At 40.1% G+C, this 15,807-nt stretch overlaps 1 protein-coding gene across 4 annotated transcripts; it reads left to right on the top strand.

Moving 5' to 3' along the window:
- Positions 1-587: 587 nt before the first annotated feature.
- On the top strand, positions 588-14,374 carry fyb1b (FYN binding protein 1 b). Of its 4 annotated transcripts, none has more exons than XM_076757796.1 (19): positions 588-644; positions 5,360-6,350; positions 8,482-8,608; positions 8,718-8,791; positions 9,249-9,271; positions 9,487-9,539; positions 10,196-10,322; positions 10,565-10,724; positions 10,947-11,067; positions 11,284-11,303; positions 11,433-11,505; positions 11,619-11,705; positions 12,196-12,236; positions 12,760-12,841; positions 12,984-13,083; positions 13,342-13,504; positions 13,612-13,645; positions 13,732-13,763; positions 13,878-14,022. In XM_076757796.1, exons 1-19 carry the CDS (start codon positions 597-599, stop codon positions 13,898-13,900), a joined length of 2,379 nt encoding a protein of 792 aa, XP_076613911.1. In that variant the 5' UTR covers positions 588-596; the 3' UTR covers positions 13,901-14,022. The 4 variants fall into 4 exon arrangements, 3 of the variants coding, with proteins under 3 accessions (XP_076613911.1, XP_076613913.1, XP_076613912.1); XM_076757797.1 differs by lacking the exon at positions 588-644 and adding an exon at positions 1,596-1,777; XM_076757798.1 differs by lacking the exon at positions 11,619-11,705 and having other exon boundaries at positions 13,878-14,374.
- The last annotated feature ends 1,433 nt before the right edge of the window (positions 14,375-15,807 follow it).

The raw sequence follows: 15,807 nt of genomic DNA, 5'->3' as shown, positions 1-15,807 counted from the left end.
ATCAGCTCTCTTTAGGTCCACTGAGGTTGAGAGAGTCTCACAGAAAGCATCTGTTGACACCTGTCCTCCTGTTGTCTGTTTATTCGCCAAGATCAAATCAGTCTGGTTTTGATGTATTTTGGTGCTGATCGTTGCCACCTGATTTCCTCCAGCCCACCCTGGTAGCCAAAGTGACTCAGATTCCAATTCAAATTCTGTGCTTTTTAAAATCTTTTTAAAACCTCAACAAATATGGAATTTCAGATCCAAAGAATGTCGAAACATTTACTTTGGTAGAAAAGAAAAATTTAGAGTTGCAGTGTGTCATCATTGGTTTCGAATGAATGATGCCTGCTCACAGTGTGAAGAACCTCCAGCACTTCAGTCCTTAGTGTTTCTTTTGCTTAGCGCTGCCAGCTAAGAAGCTGCGAGGGAGTGAGAGGAAGTTTCAGATATGCTGCATGCGAACAATGCAGGCATTAGCATAGGCCCACTAGTTGCTGCTGTGTACTACTGGAGTCAACCATCTGTGAAATTTATCTTCCTCCCAGCATATGTCATTAAACTTGCGTTTCCCCATCTTAGTTCATTCCTAGCTTGTTCGCTGGCTAGCAACCATGACTGACGATAACGAAAAGATGACATGCAGCCACACGCCAACAACTGTAAGTAGCCAACAAAATGTAAAACTGCTAATGACAGAGTCTCTCATTGTGTAATAATGTCAATAAAACAAACGCACACTATTAGACATTTTGCAGTAGGCTACTGTGCGTCACAATTTTCCCATCCGCAAAATATCTCAACAACTAATTGGGTGCATTGCCAATAAATTTGGATTTGGTACATTGTTGTGCTCATCAGGAAGAATCGTAATGACTTTGGTGATCCCTGACTCCTCCTCAAGTGCTGTCATCATGAATTTGAATTCCTTCCAATACTTTGATTTCTGACTAATCACTTTCCAAAGCTAATGACTTTCACATCAGCTGCAGCTGTACGGCTTAGTGCTAATTAGCGAATGTTAAAATGCTAACACTTTAAGCTGAAATGGCAAACACAGTGAACATTTTACTTGCTAAACATGAGCATGTTAGCACTGACGCTGTGAACATATTGCCATGCTTGTGTTAGCATTTTGCTCAAACCAAAATGGTGCAGCCTCACAGAGCAGCCAGCATGGCTGTAAACTCTTGTTTAGTCTTCTTGTTATACAGTACATATGCCCAGATTCTTTACTATAGTGTCTCCTCTGATTGTTGCTTATTATGGCTTATTATGGCTTTTATTTCTGTCACATTTGTGTTGACCATAATCTCTTTATCATATTTATAGTGGTTAATATTGTTGCTAGGGAGCGAGTCTCACCGTGGTTTGTCTGTTGATCTGCCACCAAGTTAGTGAGCATCAGTTGTTGAGCACAGAGGGGGAACTGCACGGAGTTTGCCAGGGATAGGCAAATACATGAGATGAAAACACACAGATAACGGAGGCTGTGAGACTCACACTCACACTCACACGAAACACACATGCTACCAAGAGAGGAAGTAGTCAAGCAGTCTGCTTATGTCACTGACAGAACTGGAGTATACATCCCCCCTCTGCTACACACAAACACACGGGCTCACACACTCAATGCTTTGTCACGCTGTTTGTTATTTGCTATCTCTCGGCACCTTTCTCTCTTGGACACCAACAGAAACTCACACAGATACACTGAACAAACACACTCTCCACCACTTAATACACCAGCCGTTTGGACATAGCATAGACGCTGGGGAGCGTCGTCCTCAATATGGTGAGTACAACTTAACCGCCAACTTGAACTATTTCACAATCACTCTCTAGATATTAGACTTACTCTGGAGTGCCGTGGTAAGATTTAATGAAAGAAAGTGGCCCTAATAAGTTGTTAAGTCTTTGTTATGAGCATTTTACAAGACTGGTCATGCAGGGACATTATGAGTATTTCTTTGTGATAAACACCTTCAAGTAGTCATTTATTCTTGTATAAGTGAATTTGACAATGCCAATTTGTTTGCGCAAGTTGCTGCATGTGTGATTAGAGAGAAAAGGCTGTTAAATTCAAACTTTCAACAGAACATGCAAAGTCAGTTTAGTGACTTGTGGACTGGCTTTTAGTTATTAGCGTTTACTATAGTGCTTCAAACCAATGATGTTATTTTCATTTAATTTTATGTTTGATAGTCAAGGCTTTTTTCATTTGCTCACACGTATCGTGTAAAACAGAAAAAGTCATCTTTTTCCTGTTTTGTGATTGAGTAAGACAACTGGCCTCCACTTTTCATCACACTGGAAATAGAAATCATGGTTCCTCTTTGCGTTGACCAAAGACCTCATTTGTCTCTCAGTCACTTCTCAGCAGGTCATTGCCCTCGAAATGTTCTTGTATTGAATAACTGCATAGACATTAGCATTTTTATTTACCTCCACCTCAGTGACTGAAGTCTATGTGGCCAACAAACAAATGCTGTTGTTCTCAATGATAAAGTGACCCTGCACCAAAACAACGGGTTGTATATAGGGTAAACCTATACCTATACTCAGTTGCCTGGTTGTTGGGTGCACCCAGTTAAAATCAATGTAGTCTGATACAACAGCCCTGCAATAAATCCTTTCTTATGAAGGTTATAATGGTGAAGTTTTCTTTAAACTGCTTTAGAGAGGTGCTGATTAAACTTCATGGTCATTTTGGCTGGCTGTATGGCTGTAGTTTATGGTTCTGTTATTCTGACAGGTTATTTCCAGGATTTGACAGAATATGTAGGTTTTTACAAAATCGCAACTGCGAAAACATTTAGAGAAGCAGTAACTGCAACTGTAACAGAATATATTGGGTAATTTTTAGTTTACTGTGGTTGAGAAACGTAATGAGGGAACTTTCCTCAGTTTCTTTACCCCTGATTTCATATTCAGCAACATGCCGGGCTTCTTGTTAACACACTTTGTTGAGCCACAACTGCAATATGTTACTGGCACCATTAAAGTGATACTCCATCCAATCTCACACAGTCTCAATACTGTGGTACAATCTACTGTTTAGAACAAATACTCATTGATAGCAAGGACTCAACCAAATAAGTAACACAATTCTATGGGCCGCTCTGCGGGACAGTGAAAGAAAACACAGCTAAAGTTAAAGCAGAAGGGGAAAATGACTTTGGTGTTGACACTGAAGATGAGGAGTGGAGATGATACGTGGCTCAACCTATTTGGCTGTTTTACCACTAATGGAGGAAAGGAACTAGAGTTTAAGATAAATCATAGACTACATTTTACCCAGTGAGATGCAACAAAATATACCCAGATCTATTTAAGATCTAATGATGTAAGTCTGTCTATGTTTTAATTTAAAAAAAAAAAGAAACACTTACTCAAATCTTTTGTAACATGATGCATCAGATGGTCTGTTTCACAGAACCATGTGGGAAGGGTCCATGGGAACTGTCTGGAAAAGGGCAGGCACTTTCAAAAATACTTTGCAGGTCAAGATTGGATGAACCACCTGTCTATCACCACCTATCACAGGCTAACTTCAATCAGATCAATGAATGACAAGATGGAAATCAAACTCTTGCCAGAGCCAGTTGGGAGACGAGTGAAAACATCTTTTCCGTCGAGAAATTCCTTCAGTGCCGGTCTTTGCTCTTCTTTCAATGAGGAAATACTCTGAAGTTCTGATAGAACTGATGCTATGGCAGCATCTACACTAAACTTCTTTAAGAGGCACCATTGTTGTTTTCAAAGGAACAGCGTCGCTGTCATCACATCTAAACAAGTCTGTGCGCAGCTGCCAGTAGTTTCTCTTTGGACACTGATTGGCCCAAACAAGGTCTGGCCCCAAGTGCATAACTTGAAGCCTGGCAAGAGAGATTCACATGTCGCATGATTTTGCATAATCTTGCAAATCTAGCAGCCTCATACGGAACCTCAGTTGGCTTAAAATTTGGTTGGTAAAAAGTAAATGTTGGCAGTTGCCAATTGAATGAAGTGACTAGCTGTGGCACGCTTGACCGTTAGCGTACAGTATAAAGTGAATGCATGACGGTTACACTGGAGTCAAATGGTGACAGTTTTCCACAGTGGAATAAAAAGTATCAGTCTTTTTTAAACATTTAATAAAATCTTTTCCTACAACTACTGAGTATTAGCAGTGCATAAGCATAACTTTTAGGAAACAGGAATCTTGATATTCAACTTATTTGTACAGATTTAAAAGCTCACAGAGAGACCATGCGATACAGGGCTATACAAATGAGATCGACTTGGCTGAGATCATTCTAGTTTCAATAACACACAGTGGTTTCTTCTCTTTATATGCCGCTGCTTGGATGTAAGTGTTACTGTTTTTACAATATTCTAGCTGGGCGTTACTGTCCGCAGCAAACACAAGTGGTTTAACTTCCCATTGAGCTTCGTACACTTTGAACTTTCCATTGTACAGTTTTCTCTCACTTTTACTTCTCTGCTGTTGGTACAGCAGCTGTTATGTGTCCTTGTGCTCTTATCTCCACTTCCTGGTATGGTGTCTCTGACTCCAGTCAAACCAGCCCTATCAAAATAGGTGTGGCTGCTACTTGGTCAATCCATTATGACACTTTGTGAAACAGCTGCATGACACTGGATCAGTCCTGCTATTATGGCCACATTTGGGATGTAACTTGTAGCTAGTGATGTAGCTCTCCAAACATTTGGCCATTTAGCACACCTCTGGGTGCTCAGATGTTCAGATACCAGGTGTTTAAATAGATTCCATTCATGTTCTAGCTGAAACAACACTATAGACTGTTTCTATGGGCTTCTTTTCAGTGTACTAAACAACGAAACTGCGTACACTGTAAACCATTTTGTTGCTCAGGCTCATTCACCCTCAAAACTGGCAAATTGTAAATATCTGTTGCCCTCTTCTTAAACCACAAACTCTTGACAAAAGTACCATTTGTTGACCTACTCTGGAGAATGTGCACAAGGTATATAATTAACAAATGTGCTAGTTAAAACCAAAGAGAACAGCGAAATAAAAATGATGATTGGCCATATTTTTCTGATAGAGGCAAATGTGGCAAAAACTCTAGTCCAGACATTTTACCATTAATAACAGAGTGATGGTGGCACACACATACAATGTACGGCTTTCTAATTCTATGTGAAATCTTAAGTTAGTCTAATGAAGTGTGCATCTTGTTCTCTCTGTTTCCTCTTTTGCTTTTGTCCCGAAGTTTCTATTTCTGTTTATGAGTTTTGTTTGCTGCAGTCTTTCCATGTTCTAGCATGCAAAGCACATCCTATTTTTATTTTCAATTTTGGTTTTGTATTCTGGTTATTAACTGTCCTTCTGGGCCTCTTCTATTCTTTCCAGCAAAACAAAGCTGATGTAAAGGCCATCATGGCTCGCTTCCAGGCGAGTGGGGCGAGCACTGACGAGACTTCTTCCACACCAGCTGGACATACCAAGCAAGCCCTGCACGCCACCCTCTCCTCTGGCCCAACCATACAGACGAAGAAACCTGTATTAGAGAGCCTCTCAGGCAGTGCGATAAATGTTCCTCCTAAACCTAATTTTCTGAAAAATACAGTATCAACTAAAAGTGACACAGAAGCCCATGAACCAAACAAAACTAAAGCCCTGGCTAACAGGTTTGCAAACACCCAGGATGACACCAACAGCAAACCTTTCATTCCTAATAAACAGCAGATAGGCTCGAAGCCACCTCTTTCATTGGGTCCTGAAGCTAAAGGCCCTGGACACAAGGCCCCTCTGAACAAACCCTCCCTCAGCTCCACTCTGTCTGACCCCAAACCTGCCTTTCCTAAAACCTTTCCAGCGCTCGCCTCCAAACCCAGCTGGGTGAAAGAAGACAGTAGTGAGGGTGCAGCCAGCTCCACACCACCCAACATACCTCCTTTACAACACAAAATCAGCAGCAGCATTTCAAAATTACGTCAGCAAAATGAAGAGCTGGCAGGAGCTAACACGGACACCACGAACAGACCTTCACTTCCGGCAAACAAGCCCGCTTCCAGCTTCAGGACTGCTCAAAATATGTTCAACAAGGAGAAGACTGAGCAGTCAGATAGTGACATGAAAGCAGATGGAGCCACCAAACCATCCCTCACTGCTACTGGCTCCATCCCTCCACCAAAACCTCCAGCCAGTAAAAAACCCAGCATGAGGAAGCCACCAAAGCCTTCTCCTCAGACCAGCAAGGTTAACGGTGATGCAACTTCAGGCCCCAAGCGTAACCCCTTGCCCAACAGTTTAGCTTTGGGCCCTGCTCCTGCCAAGCCCAACCGACCCCCCACAGTCAACCTGGAGAACTTTAAAGGAGGTGCCGAGACCTCTGATGATGGTAAGTTGGACTTCGATTGACAGTTTTGTTTGTTTAATAGTGACACCACAGAGGTAAGAACAAAACCACTGATTATGGGAAGATGTAACCACCCCCAATCCAGTGAGTGAGTATATATCAGTATTTACACAAGTGAAATCAATCATCAGTGTGGTGCAATGCATTACAGAGTCACTTGTATTTTAAAGTGTTATCACAAGCACAATCAACAATAACAGCTTATTGTAAAACTCTCACAGATGTCTGATAATATTTTTAGGGCCCCAGATAAACTCAGGCAAGTATATTTCATTTAGATTCAGTCACATCCAGCATATGTTCTGACTTTCTGTCTGTACCTTTCTCTTGTAATTTCATCTAAACTAACACAGTAAGAACTTTCCTTTATCTCACCCATTGCAGTTCTTACTTCCCGCCCTCTGTCTGAATGTAACATCACATGACTGCAAACAACCTATTTCAAAAGTCACGAAGTACATTTTATGGCTTTTTCAGTAGGAAAAGTGTTGAACAAATGACTTCAGTTGCGGTGAACAGCTGGAAGATGGAGGGTGAGTCAGAGAAAGGGAGCTTTAGGAGAGAAATTCTGGTGGCCAGACTGGACACACATGTGGCCCCACAGGCAGGAATATTTCACCCTAACCTGACTACATTTACATGATTTCTTTTCCATTTGGTATGAGATGTAATTGGTCCCCTGCTCCCAATAAGGACGCAACAGACACAGTAAAACACACACTGCAAAAGATGATGTCGCAATTTCTTTTCAAAAAAACAAGCATCAACATTTTGGATAATCAACACTCTCTAAGGTACGCCAGGTACTTGTTGTCAAGAGGATTCAATGACAGAGGGCGACAAACAGGTCTCATCAGTATGAAGAAGAAGGGGTTCCTCTTATTTTGTTGTCTCAAGTCCATTTCCTCTCTATCACCAGCAGTACCACTTTGTACAGACTGTGAAAGCTTTTCAGAAGTGTGAAAAAGACTTGTTTCTCACGTTAGTGTGGTTTCAGTGACGCTGGCAATGTGTAGCCTGCAGTTTACTTTGGCTTATCTAACCAATGCAAACAGCTTCGGTTTGTGCAGGATAGCATTAAAAGTGCATTTATTCCAACCATTCTAAGATATACAGTGCTTATGCAGCATCTGAACAGAAGCTGCTGTACAGTTGTTTGGAGCTTCAGATAAGAGACCAAAGTCACACAAACACACAGTTCCTCTATTTCCCCCTGCCAAGTTCCCTGTCCAGTTTCTCCTTTCTCCTCCCCCCTCGCTTTCTGCTCTGATAGCTGAGTTTGCTTCATGACATGGGGAAGTAAGTCAAAGCAAACAGGGATAGTTTCGAGTGAGAGGCTCTGTTTTTAGACATATACCTGATCTAAACTGATTTCCAGCCAGAGGTGAAGGAAGACTGACTGTTCTCAGGAGTCACACTGTTGCCCTAAAAGCTATGAATAAACTCTTTGTTATTATTTCGTGCTATACTATGAGTAAGGTTTTAGGACATAATTTAATATGTACAACCCCAATTCCAAAAACACTGGCACGGTGTGTAAAACATAAATAAAACAGAATGTTTGGAACATTCCACACGTTCATTGGTAACAGGTGATAATATCATGATTGGGTATGAAAGAAGCATCCTGGAAAGGTTCAGTCGTTCACAAGTGAGGATGGAGCGAGGTTCACCAAAATATCACTACATGGGCTCAGGAACACTTCGTAAAACCATTGTTGGTGAACACAGTTCAATTGCAAATATTTGCATTCTGTTTCTATTTACGTTTTACAGAACATGCAAACTTTTTGGGGATCAGGGTTTTATTGCCTACTTTATTGGTTTTGTGTTTTGGGTGCATCACTTGTGATTGGACTTTTACAAGTGGAAAAATTGTTATGGCTGCAGAGGTAGAATGTAATTAAGGAAATTTACTCAAGTACTGTACTTTAGTGCAATTTTGAGGTACTTGTAACTGAGCATTTCCATTCAGAGGCAAATATTCTACTTTATGGTCCACTTGTTACTTTGCATAAATTAAATTATTCAACAGTCTATAAAGTAGGAGCTCCATCTCTGCCAACTACAACAATAAAAAGCTGCTTGCCCAACAAAAGTGTTTTTGTTACAGGTCCTGGCACCTTCAAGAAATCCACCATCCCAACTCCTCTGGCCTCTCACACCAGTAACCATGTGGCCCCAACTCAGCCCCCTCAGACTGCGGTTCCTAGTCTGCCCCCACGACACCCTGGAACCATGCAAGTCACACATTCATGCACACACAAACACATTTGCAAATAATATATTCTGTACGTTGTCCAGATAAAGCTACTCCAGTTAACAACAGATAAATCCTGTGCTTCTCAGGATTCAGCAAGATGACTTCTATGATGATGTTGATGAATTCAGCAAACCTCCTCCACCTCTACCACCATCCACAGGTTCGGTAACACCAGTATTTGATCAGATGTGATGGGTCATGACCACCACGTTACAAGTCATTAATGCAGTAATGTTTATAGCACCACAGGAAGACAGAACAGGACTGTGTGATGCTGAACCTTGCACCATATTTACAAATTAGAAGAAATAAATAAAAGGAACTAGCTATTTCAGTCACTTCAGGACTTTGGGGTGGTTATTATGGTTATTTATGCAATGGTTGTCAATGGTCGTCTAGACAGTCTATTTTAGTTCTGACTGATTGCAATTTAACACGTAAATGTCGTTTTACCTGATTCAGAAAAATCAAGAGATAAAACATTGGAGCAACTCTCCGTTACTGTTACTAGAATACTAAAAATAGTCCGATCTGATGTATGAGTCAGATCATGGTGATTGAAGCTATGCCAGAAGGATGAAATTCTCTTGTAACACTGATTTGTTGTCTGTCTTTAGGTCACCCGAGTCAGAGGGCAAAGGTGAGACACGCTGAATTACTTTCACTTACATAAATACATATTTGCATGTGGAGATGCAGACATACACTCAGACAAGAGCATGCAGGTATAAAGACAGATGTTCAGTACACATTCAAACAAATCTTTGTCAACTGATTTTCAAAGTGAACCAACTCTACTGAATCACCAGTGAGTCACTGTTATTGCTGTTTTTACTCACGTCTTCTCTGGCCCAGGAGGAAAACGATGACGATGACGGGGAGACGTACGAGGATCTGGATGAACGATGGTGAGACAGTGTTCCTTTACGTGTTTATCCCACACTCACTCCCTCACTGATTCTGCTCCGTCTTTAACTCCCATTTAGATTCCAAAGAATTTGTGTATGGATGGACTGGTGGAGTGCTTTACTCCATATTTGTGCATATTTATGTCCAAAGATGAAAAGAACTAAATTCACGCTGTACTCTTCACTGATTTTAATACTGTAGACACATTTAGCAATCCATTTCTGCACTGAGCTCCTTCACTCAAGCACTGGTTTTATTTCCAAATCATATGTGTTCATGTGTACCTGTACCAACACTGCCCTCCAGTGGTTGTTTTGCAACACTACAAGAAGTCACTCATTCTGACTGGCAGAAAAACTCTTTCAGATGGCTTTGTCTGTTCAGCTTAGCTTAGACTGACATACTATGATATTTACCATCATTAAAAATCAACATAAATAAATGAGTAAACTGGCCATTAAGATCGTGTAGGCATTTGTATTTTGTCACTCTTTCAGCCTATTTGTCGAATAATAAAAATTTGTTTTGTGGGAGTGTCTGATTTCTGCCACAGAGGAAGCTGCATCTTGCAAATGCTTGTTTATCTATCAATCTCACAGCTTACAATTGACTGTTTATTTCCAACTGTCTGGTGCTGTCTCCTCGCTCTCAAAAGGGACGCAGCGGAACAAAAACAAGAAAAGATGAAAGATGAGAAGGAGGAGAAAAAACGACTGGAGGCTGAGAAGAAGGAGCAGAAGGAACGCGAAAAGAAGGAACAAGATGCCAGAAAGAAATTCAAAGTGAGTAGATAAGACTGGAGCTATCAGCTAAACCTGCTACCTCAAGCATCAATGACATGTTCTACCTTGTTTGTTTCATCCGTACACAAACAGTAACGCAAAAATTAATTTTATTTACCTCCATATTGTTTGTGGCTCGAGAAGAAGTAACAAATATCTTCTGCTCTGTTAAAATGACGTCATATATAAATGTTTTGGCTTTTTTTTGTCTGTGTGTTTGTGCATGGGTGTGTGTGTGTTAGTTGGTTGGCCCCCTGGAGACCATCCACCAAGTGAAGGCTCGTGTGGATTGCCGGGGCGGTAAGACTGACCTTGCTATGAAGCAGGGAGACTGCCTGGACATCATCCGTGTCCAAGGCAACCCAGAGGGAAAATGGCTGGGACGAACGCAGGATGGATCCAGTAAATTCACATATTTTTCCCTCCTTGGTCTCACTTATTTTGGCCTTTGCTTGCATCCAGTCCCACCTGTAAATACACGACAAGACTTTGAGTCAACCTTGTCTTTGGTGTCTTCTCATTTCTCATTTTTTGAGCCACAAAGATGCAATAAATTATACCCAGAATCCAAATCAGGGACACTGAATCAACTCAATATTTCACTTTGCTCTTTGTTTCTAACAGTTGGTTATGTGAAGACCACTTCAGTGGAAATTGACTTTAACACTCTGAAGAATCATAAAGCTCAGCCGGCGTACGATCCTGAGGTATACGATGACATCGATGTGGCCCCTCCTCACAGCAGGTACCCAAATTATACAGTGTAACTCTGCAAGAACAGAGAAGTGAAATGGTACTGGTGATGAAAAACTTTTTTGTACCACAACACTTTTGGGACCAGTCTGTAAAATCTGTATGTACCAATGATACCAATTTTACCTCATGTAACACTTCTCCAATCTCGTGGGAAGTGAACGTTTCTGAAATTATTTCATGTTTATGTCAAATTCTCTCTCTACAGTGTGATCAAAGGACCAGGAGGTATGCTTAAAATCTTCCAACAGTATAATTCATTTCTTTACATTCAGTTACAAGCACTGCATCCAATCAATGTCAAGGTTGTTTTACTGAGACAAAACATGTCACCAATGAAGTGCTTTCGCCCTTCAGTTGTCCTGCCCCCGCTACCAGGAGAGGGAGGGGAAATATATGACGATGTTGTTGATCTAAACCTGGAAGTCAGGTAGGAAGTGATTTATTTACATACGACAAACTTTGACTGTGACATTTAAAGGATACACGAGAAAGAAACAGAAAAAGCAATACAGGTCTTTTCATCCTTGATTGGCTCTTTAGTCCCACAGACCCCAGGTCTTCTCCAACGAAGCCTCGTGGCTTCCTGCGGATGTTTGACCGGAACAGACGCCCTGCCAGCACTAAAGTGTAAAATACACTCATTAGTAAGACTGATCACAGACCTACTGTCCACTGTTTTTAATTCCCCATCTTTCAGCCGTCACTCCCCTTCCAATGCCTAAACAGTTCCTCTCAGATGAAGCTGACTGTCACCCCCGATCATATTAACCACGTCGCCTCTCACTGAATAACACTGAAGGATGCTGATTTGAAATTTGACATCTAGGTGCTGTTCCTGTGATTACAATCAGTGCAGCTGATTGTCCGTGATTTTACTAATCTTCCCGAGTCATTTGCATGCCTGTAACTCACGTACGACTGTTGGCTTAATCAGAAAATCAAGGCGTCACCTGCTAACACCATCAAAGCATGTTTTAACAAATACATTAATTAAGGTATTGTTTTGTAATTCGTGAATATGATTATCAATTTGGGCTGCTTTGAATCATATTATCCTACTTTGACTTGATGATATAAACTATGTAACATTTTAATAATTTTTCTTCTGTTGTGTCAGAGTGCCTCCACCCAGCCAGTTTACTGCAGAGGGGAACTCAGGTATCACTCACTCCGATGACGCTTTGAATGGATATTTACTGAAAAAAGATGCTTGTTTCTCAGTATTTGTTCTTCTTTGGGTTTTCTTTTGGCTTTGACATGCACTGGTTTGAATCTCCACACCAACTATAGGAAAACATAAACTATTCTGGGTGTCGCACACCTTCTCCTATGTAACTTGCCTTTGGCCATTTATTCACCTCAAGTCCTTAGCCAACATTATTTAAGATCAACTATGTAATATTTGAAAGAAGATAGAAGAAGTTATGATTCCTGAGTCATTTTCCTGACTTTACTCTTCTCTAGTTGTGCTTTAATTATGCTACATTTAAGCTTTCACCATTATACTGTCAATGTAACTTGTAGCCACAGCAAATATATCCTCACTTTAAATAACCTTCACTTTAAATACCCTCAACACTGCATTGTCTCTCCAGCAAGAGATGCTTGATGTTGTCTAAATTCATTTATGACTTGTATTTAAGTTTCACTAGCCACTGACTTGTTCTGTGTGTTATTACAGATCATCTGGGAGCAGCAATCGATGAGGAGATATACGATGATGTCGACTCTCAAAATGTGCCTCCTCTTCCTCCTCTCAGCAGGTACAGTTGCATCAATCAATCTTAAAACAAAATAAAAATCCCCAACTATTTAGATCCATGATTTCAAGTGTATTTATTACAAAAAATGCTAAGTAACCAAAGAATCCTCATTTTACTTTTTCAATTGTTTTTTACTCTCCAGCCTTCCAACCTTGAAAGGCAAAAGCAAGACTGAAGAGATGGACCCAAAGAAGCAGAAGAAGATCGAGAAAGAGGAGAAGGAATTCAGGAAAAAGTTTAAAGTTTGTCTCTTCATTATGTCTCTTCAGCATGTTTCCCATCCAACTCTTTTACTGTTACCAGGATCACACCTGCAGAAAAACTCTACAGCGCTCAATAATTTAAATGTATTAATACTTCACAATAATTTTAATCCTGATTCTTCAACATAAAGTTAAACATTTTAAAATTACTTTTGTGTGCTATCAAAGATGTAAAATTAATACTTATTCATACTGACAAACTCAAGATGTATCAGTGTCATTTTCAATCTCTTTCAGTACGAAGGTGAGATACAGGTGCTGTACCAGGTGACCATTGTCCCGACACTGACCAATAAGAAGTGGGCTGGGAAAGAGCTTCCAGTCAAAGCAGGAGAAAAACTTGACGTCATTGTTAAAGCCGTGGATAACAAACTGATCTGTCGGAACGAGGAGGGCAAATGTGAGTATCTGCTGCTTGTTATTGAGGAAATTAATGCATTCAAGACTCAAACAATGCTGCTTTTTCATTCACTGAGCCACCACCTCACATCTGTCTGTAATTCACAGTCGGTTATGTTTCGACCAGCCACATCGTTATGGAGTAAGTACCACAAGCATTCACACATCCTCTGAGAAAGAGACTTAACAATCTGCTGTCTGTACTGATCATCTGGTTCTTGTTTACAGCGATGGTGATATCTACGATGATATTGGAGATGGTATGTATCCCAGTTAATTTCATGTTAATATATCACTTGTAGATAATGTCACAGAAAACCTAAATCACTATTGTAATAGAAATATTTCTAATCAAAGTTATTATGTCCTTCCAGATTGCATCTATGACAACGACTGAGAAACATCCTGCGCTGTGTTTATTGGTTCACACTGATTTTGTTCTTGTTATTTATTTCGTTTATGACGATGATGCATTGGGAGCTGCTTATGGTTACCCTGATAATCAGACAGAGATGTCATGTTCACTGCATTATTTATTAATCAGAATTTAAATATAGGAATAAATTGGACATGTGGACGATGATTTAGAGATCTGGAATCAAGCTGCCTTTAATTCCTCTGAACAATGTCGTCCTTTTAAGTTTTGAGTCAGAACTAATGTGGTTATGTTACTTGCAACATAGCAAAGTGGAAAAATATTTGTCAGAACAGCAGTATTTGCATATTTCTGTTTTCAGTTTTTTCATTTTTTCCTCTTTTGTACCGCCTTTGGAAACTCCACAGTGCTGGATTTACATGAAGGCTTCCACTGTGTTTTGCAATTTTCTAAGAATAGCTAAATGTTTCCAGTAAATGAAAGTTGTGAAGATTGCCTGCTGTATTGTTTTAATTAATGCTATTGATGTGATATTGTATGTATATTCCATTGCCATCTGATAACTGAATTGTTATCAACTCCTAAGCTAACTCTGGTGTCAAGTTTCAACTCTGGCTAAACAACAAAGTGCCTATAAATACTATACATACAATTTTGACATACATACATACAATTTTAGAAAAAACAAAGTGTGTTTAACTTTTCTCACATCTTAGTTTGTCCTGTAAGAAGCTATCTGCTGTGGACCGAGTGCTCATGTTCAGTACATATATCTCACACTAACATGCACAACACGCTGTTGGATGACGCTGGTGAAGTTGAGTTACATCTGTGCAGGTGTATAATGTGTGTACCACTAAATGAAGAATGGATTTTTACTGGCTTGTTTTTCCAAGTCAATAAATCAGCAACAAACTCCTCAGTTATGACCTTCTCAGTGCAGTTGGGGTTTATGCAAGAAGGCAACCAGTGACATCTAGTGGCAAACATCAGGAACTACAAGAAGAACAAACGTCACCAAATGAGTGACATTAACGTCACATGAATGAATTTAGAAAAGCCTTTAAGTGGAGACAATGCTAAAGGATTTAATGTGCCCTGGAACATGTTTGGGATTATACATCTGTACTGAGTCCAATTTTCTAGCAGCACACATGCATGTCTTTGATTCAAAAGTGTCTCACATGAACAGGACTTTTGTCTGGAGTAAGGCTAAAACTAGCTTATCGACTGTCTAATTCTGAATATATGCCTTATTTGAGAAATATAATACTCCACATTGACAGGTATAGCCTGCCCAATTCTTCTATCAGGCTAAGCTGAGTAAATTTCTACCTCCTTATCAAATGTTTATTTGTGTATATGTTTTGCTAATTGTAACATTAACGTACATTTATTTGCTAATTCTGCTCAGGTGTCGTTACCTTAAGAGGCGAGTCCACTCTCTGAAATTGAACTATTTTCTGTTGCTTCAGTCGGTTGTTTGGAGTGAAAAAGAAAGAGAGAGAGAGAAAAGAAAATGAACTATTATATTTTAGAAAATTACGTTTGTCTACCTGTGAAATTTAGCCCCGGTGAGTTTAATTGTGGCATTCACCGGGCTTTACCTTTTCTCTCATACCAAGTGAAAAAAAAAGTAAGAATTAAAAACGACTTCCGCCCGACCCGGAAGTCACTTCGTCGATTCACAATGGTTCCTCCGGTTGCAGTTTCGCCGCTCATCAAGGTAATAATACAGATTATTTTCCCCTCAAGATTATTGTTGTTATAACTTCTTTCAGTTTTAAGGGAATAAGCTAATTATGAGCGTCAGCTTTTGTCTCAAACCGCCGGCGAACTGGCCGTTAATGTTCGTTCTTCTTCAGTAGCATGTTAGCTGCTGTTTGCTAGCACTGACATTGAGAGGTTGTACAGGTGAACCTTACTCC

This window comes from Chaetodon auriga, chromosome 19, assembly GCF_051107435.1.
Source record: "Chaetodon auriga isolate fChaAug3 chromosome 19, fChaAug3.hap1, whole genome shotgun sequence".
Lineage (NCBI taxonomy): Eukaryota > Metazoa > Chordata > Actinopteri > Chaetodontiformes > Chaetodontidae > Chaetodon > Chaetodon auriga.
The sequence above is the reverse complement of the archived record's forward strand: the minus strand, read 5'-3'. Positions and strand labels throughout refer to the sequence as shown.

Coding starts and splice junctions, on each gene's coding strand:
- fyb1b (XM_076757796.1), top strand. CDS start 597: ATGACTGACGATAACGAAAAGATGACATGCAGCCACACGCCAACAACT. Junction 11,706..12,195: donor CGCCCTGCCAGCACTAAAGT/GTAAAATACACT, acceptor CTGTTGTGTCAG/AGTGCCTCCACCCAGCCAGT. Junction 13,505..13,611: donor TCGGAACGAGGAGGGCAAAT/GTGAGTATCTGC, acceptor TGTAATTCACAG/TCGGTTATGTTTCGACCAGC.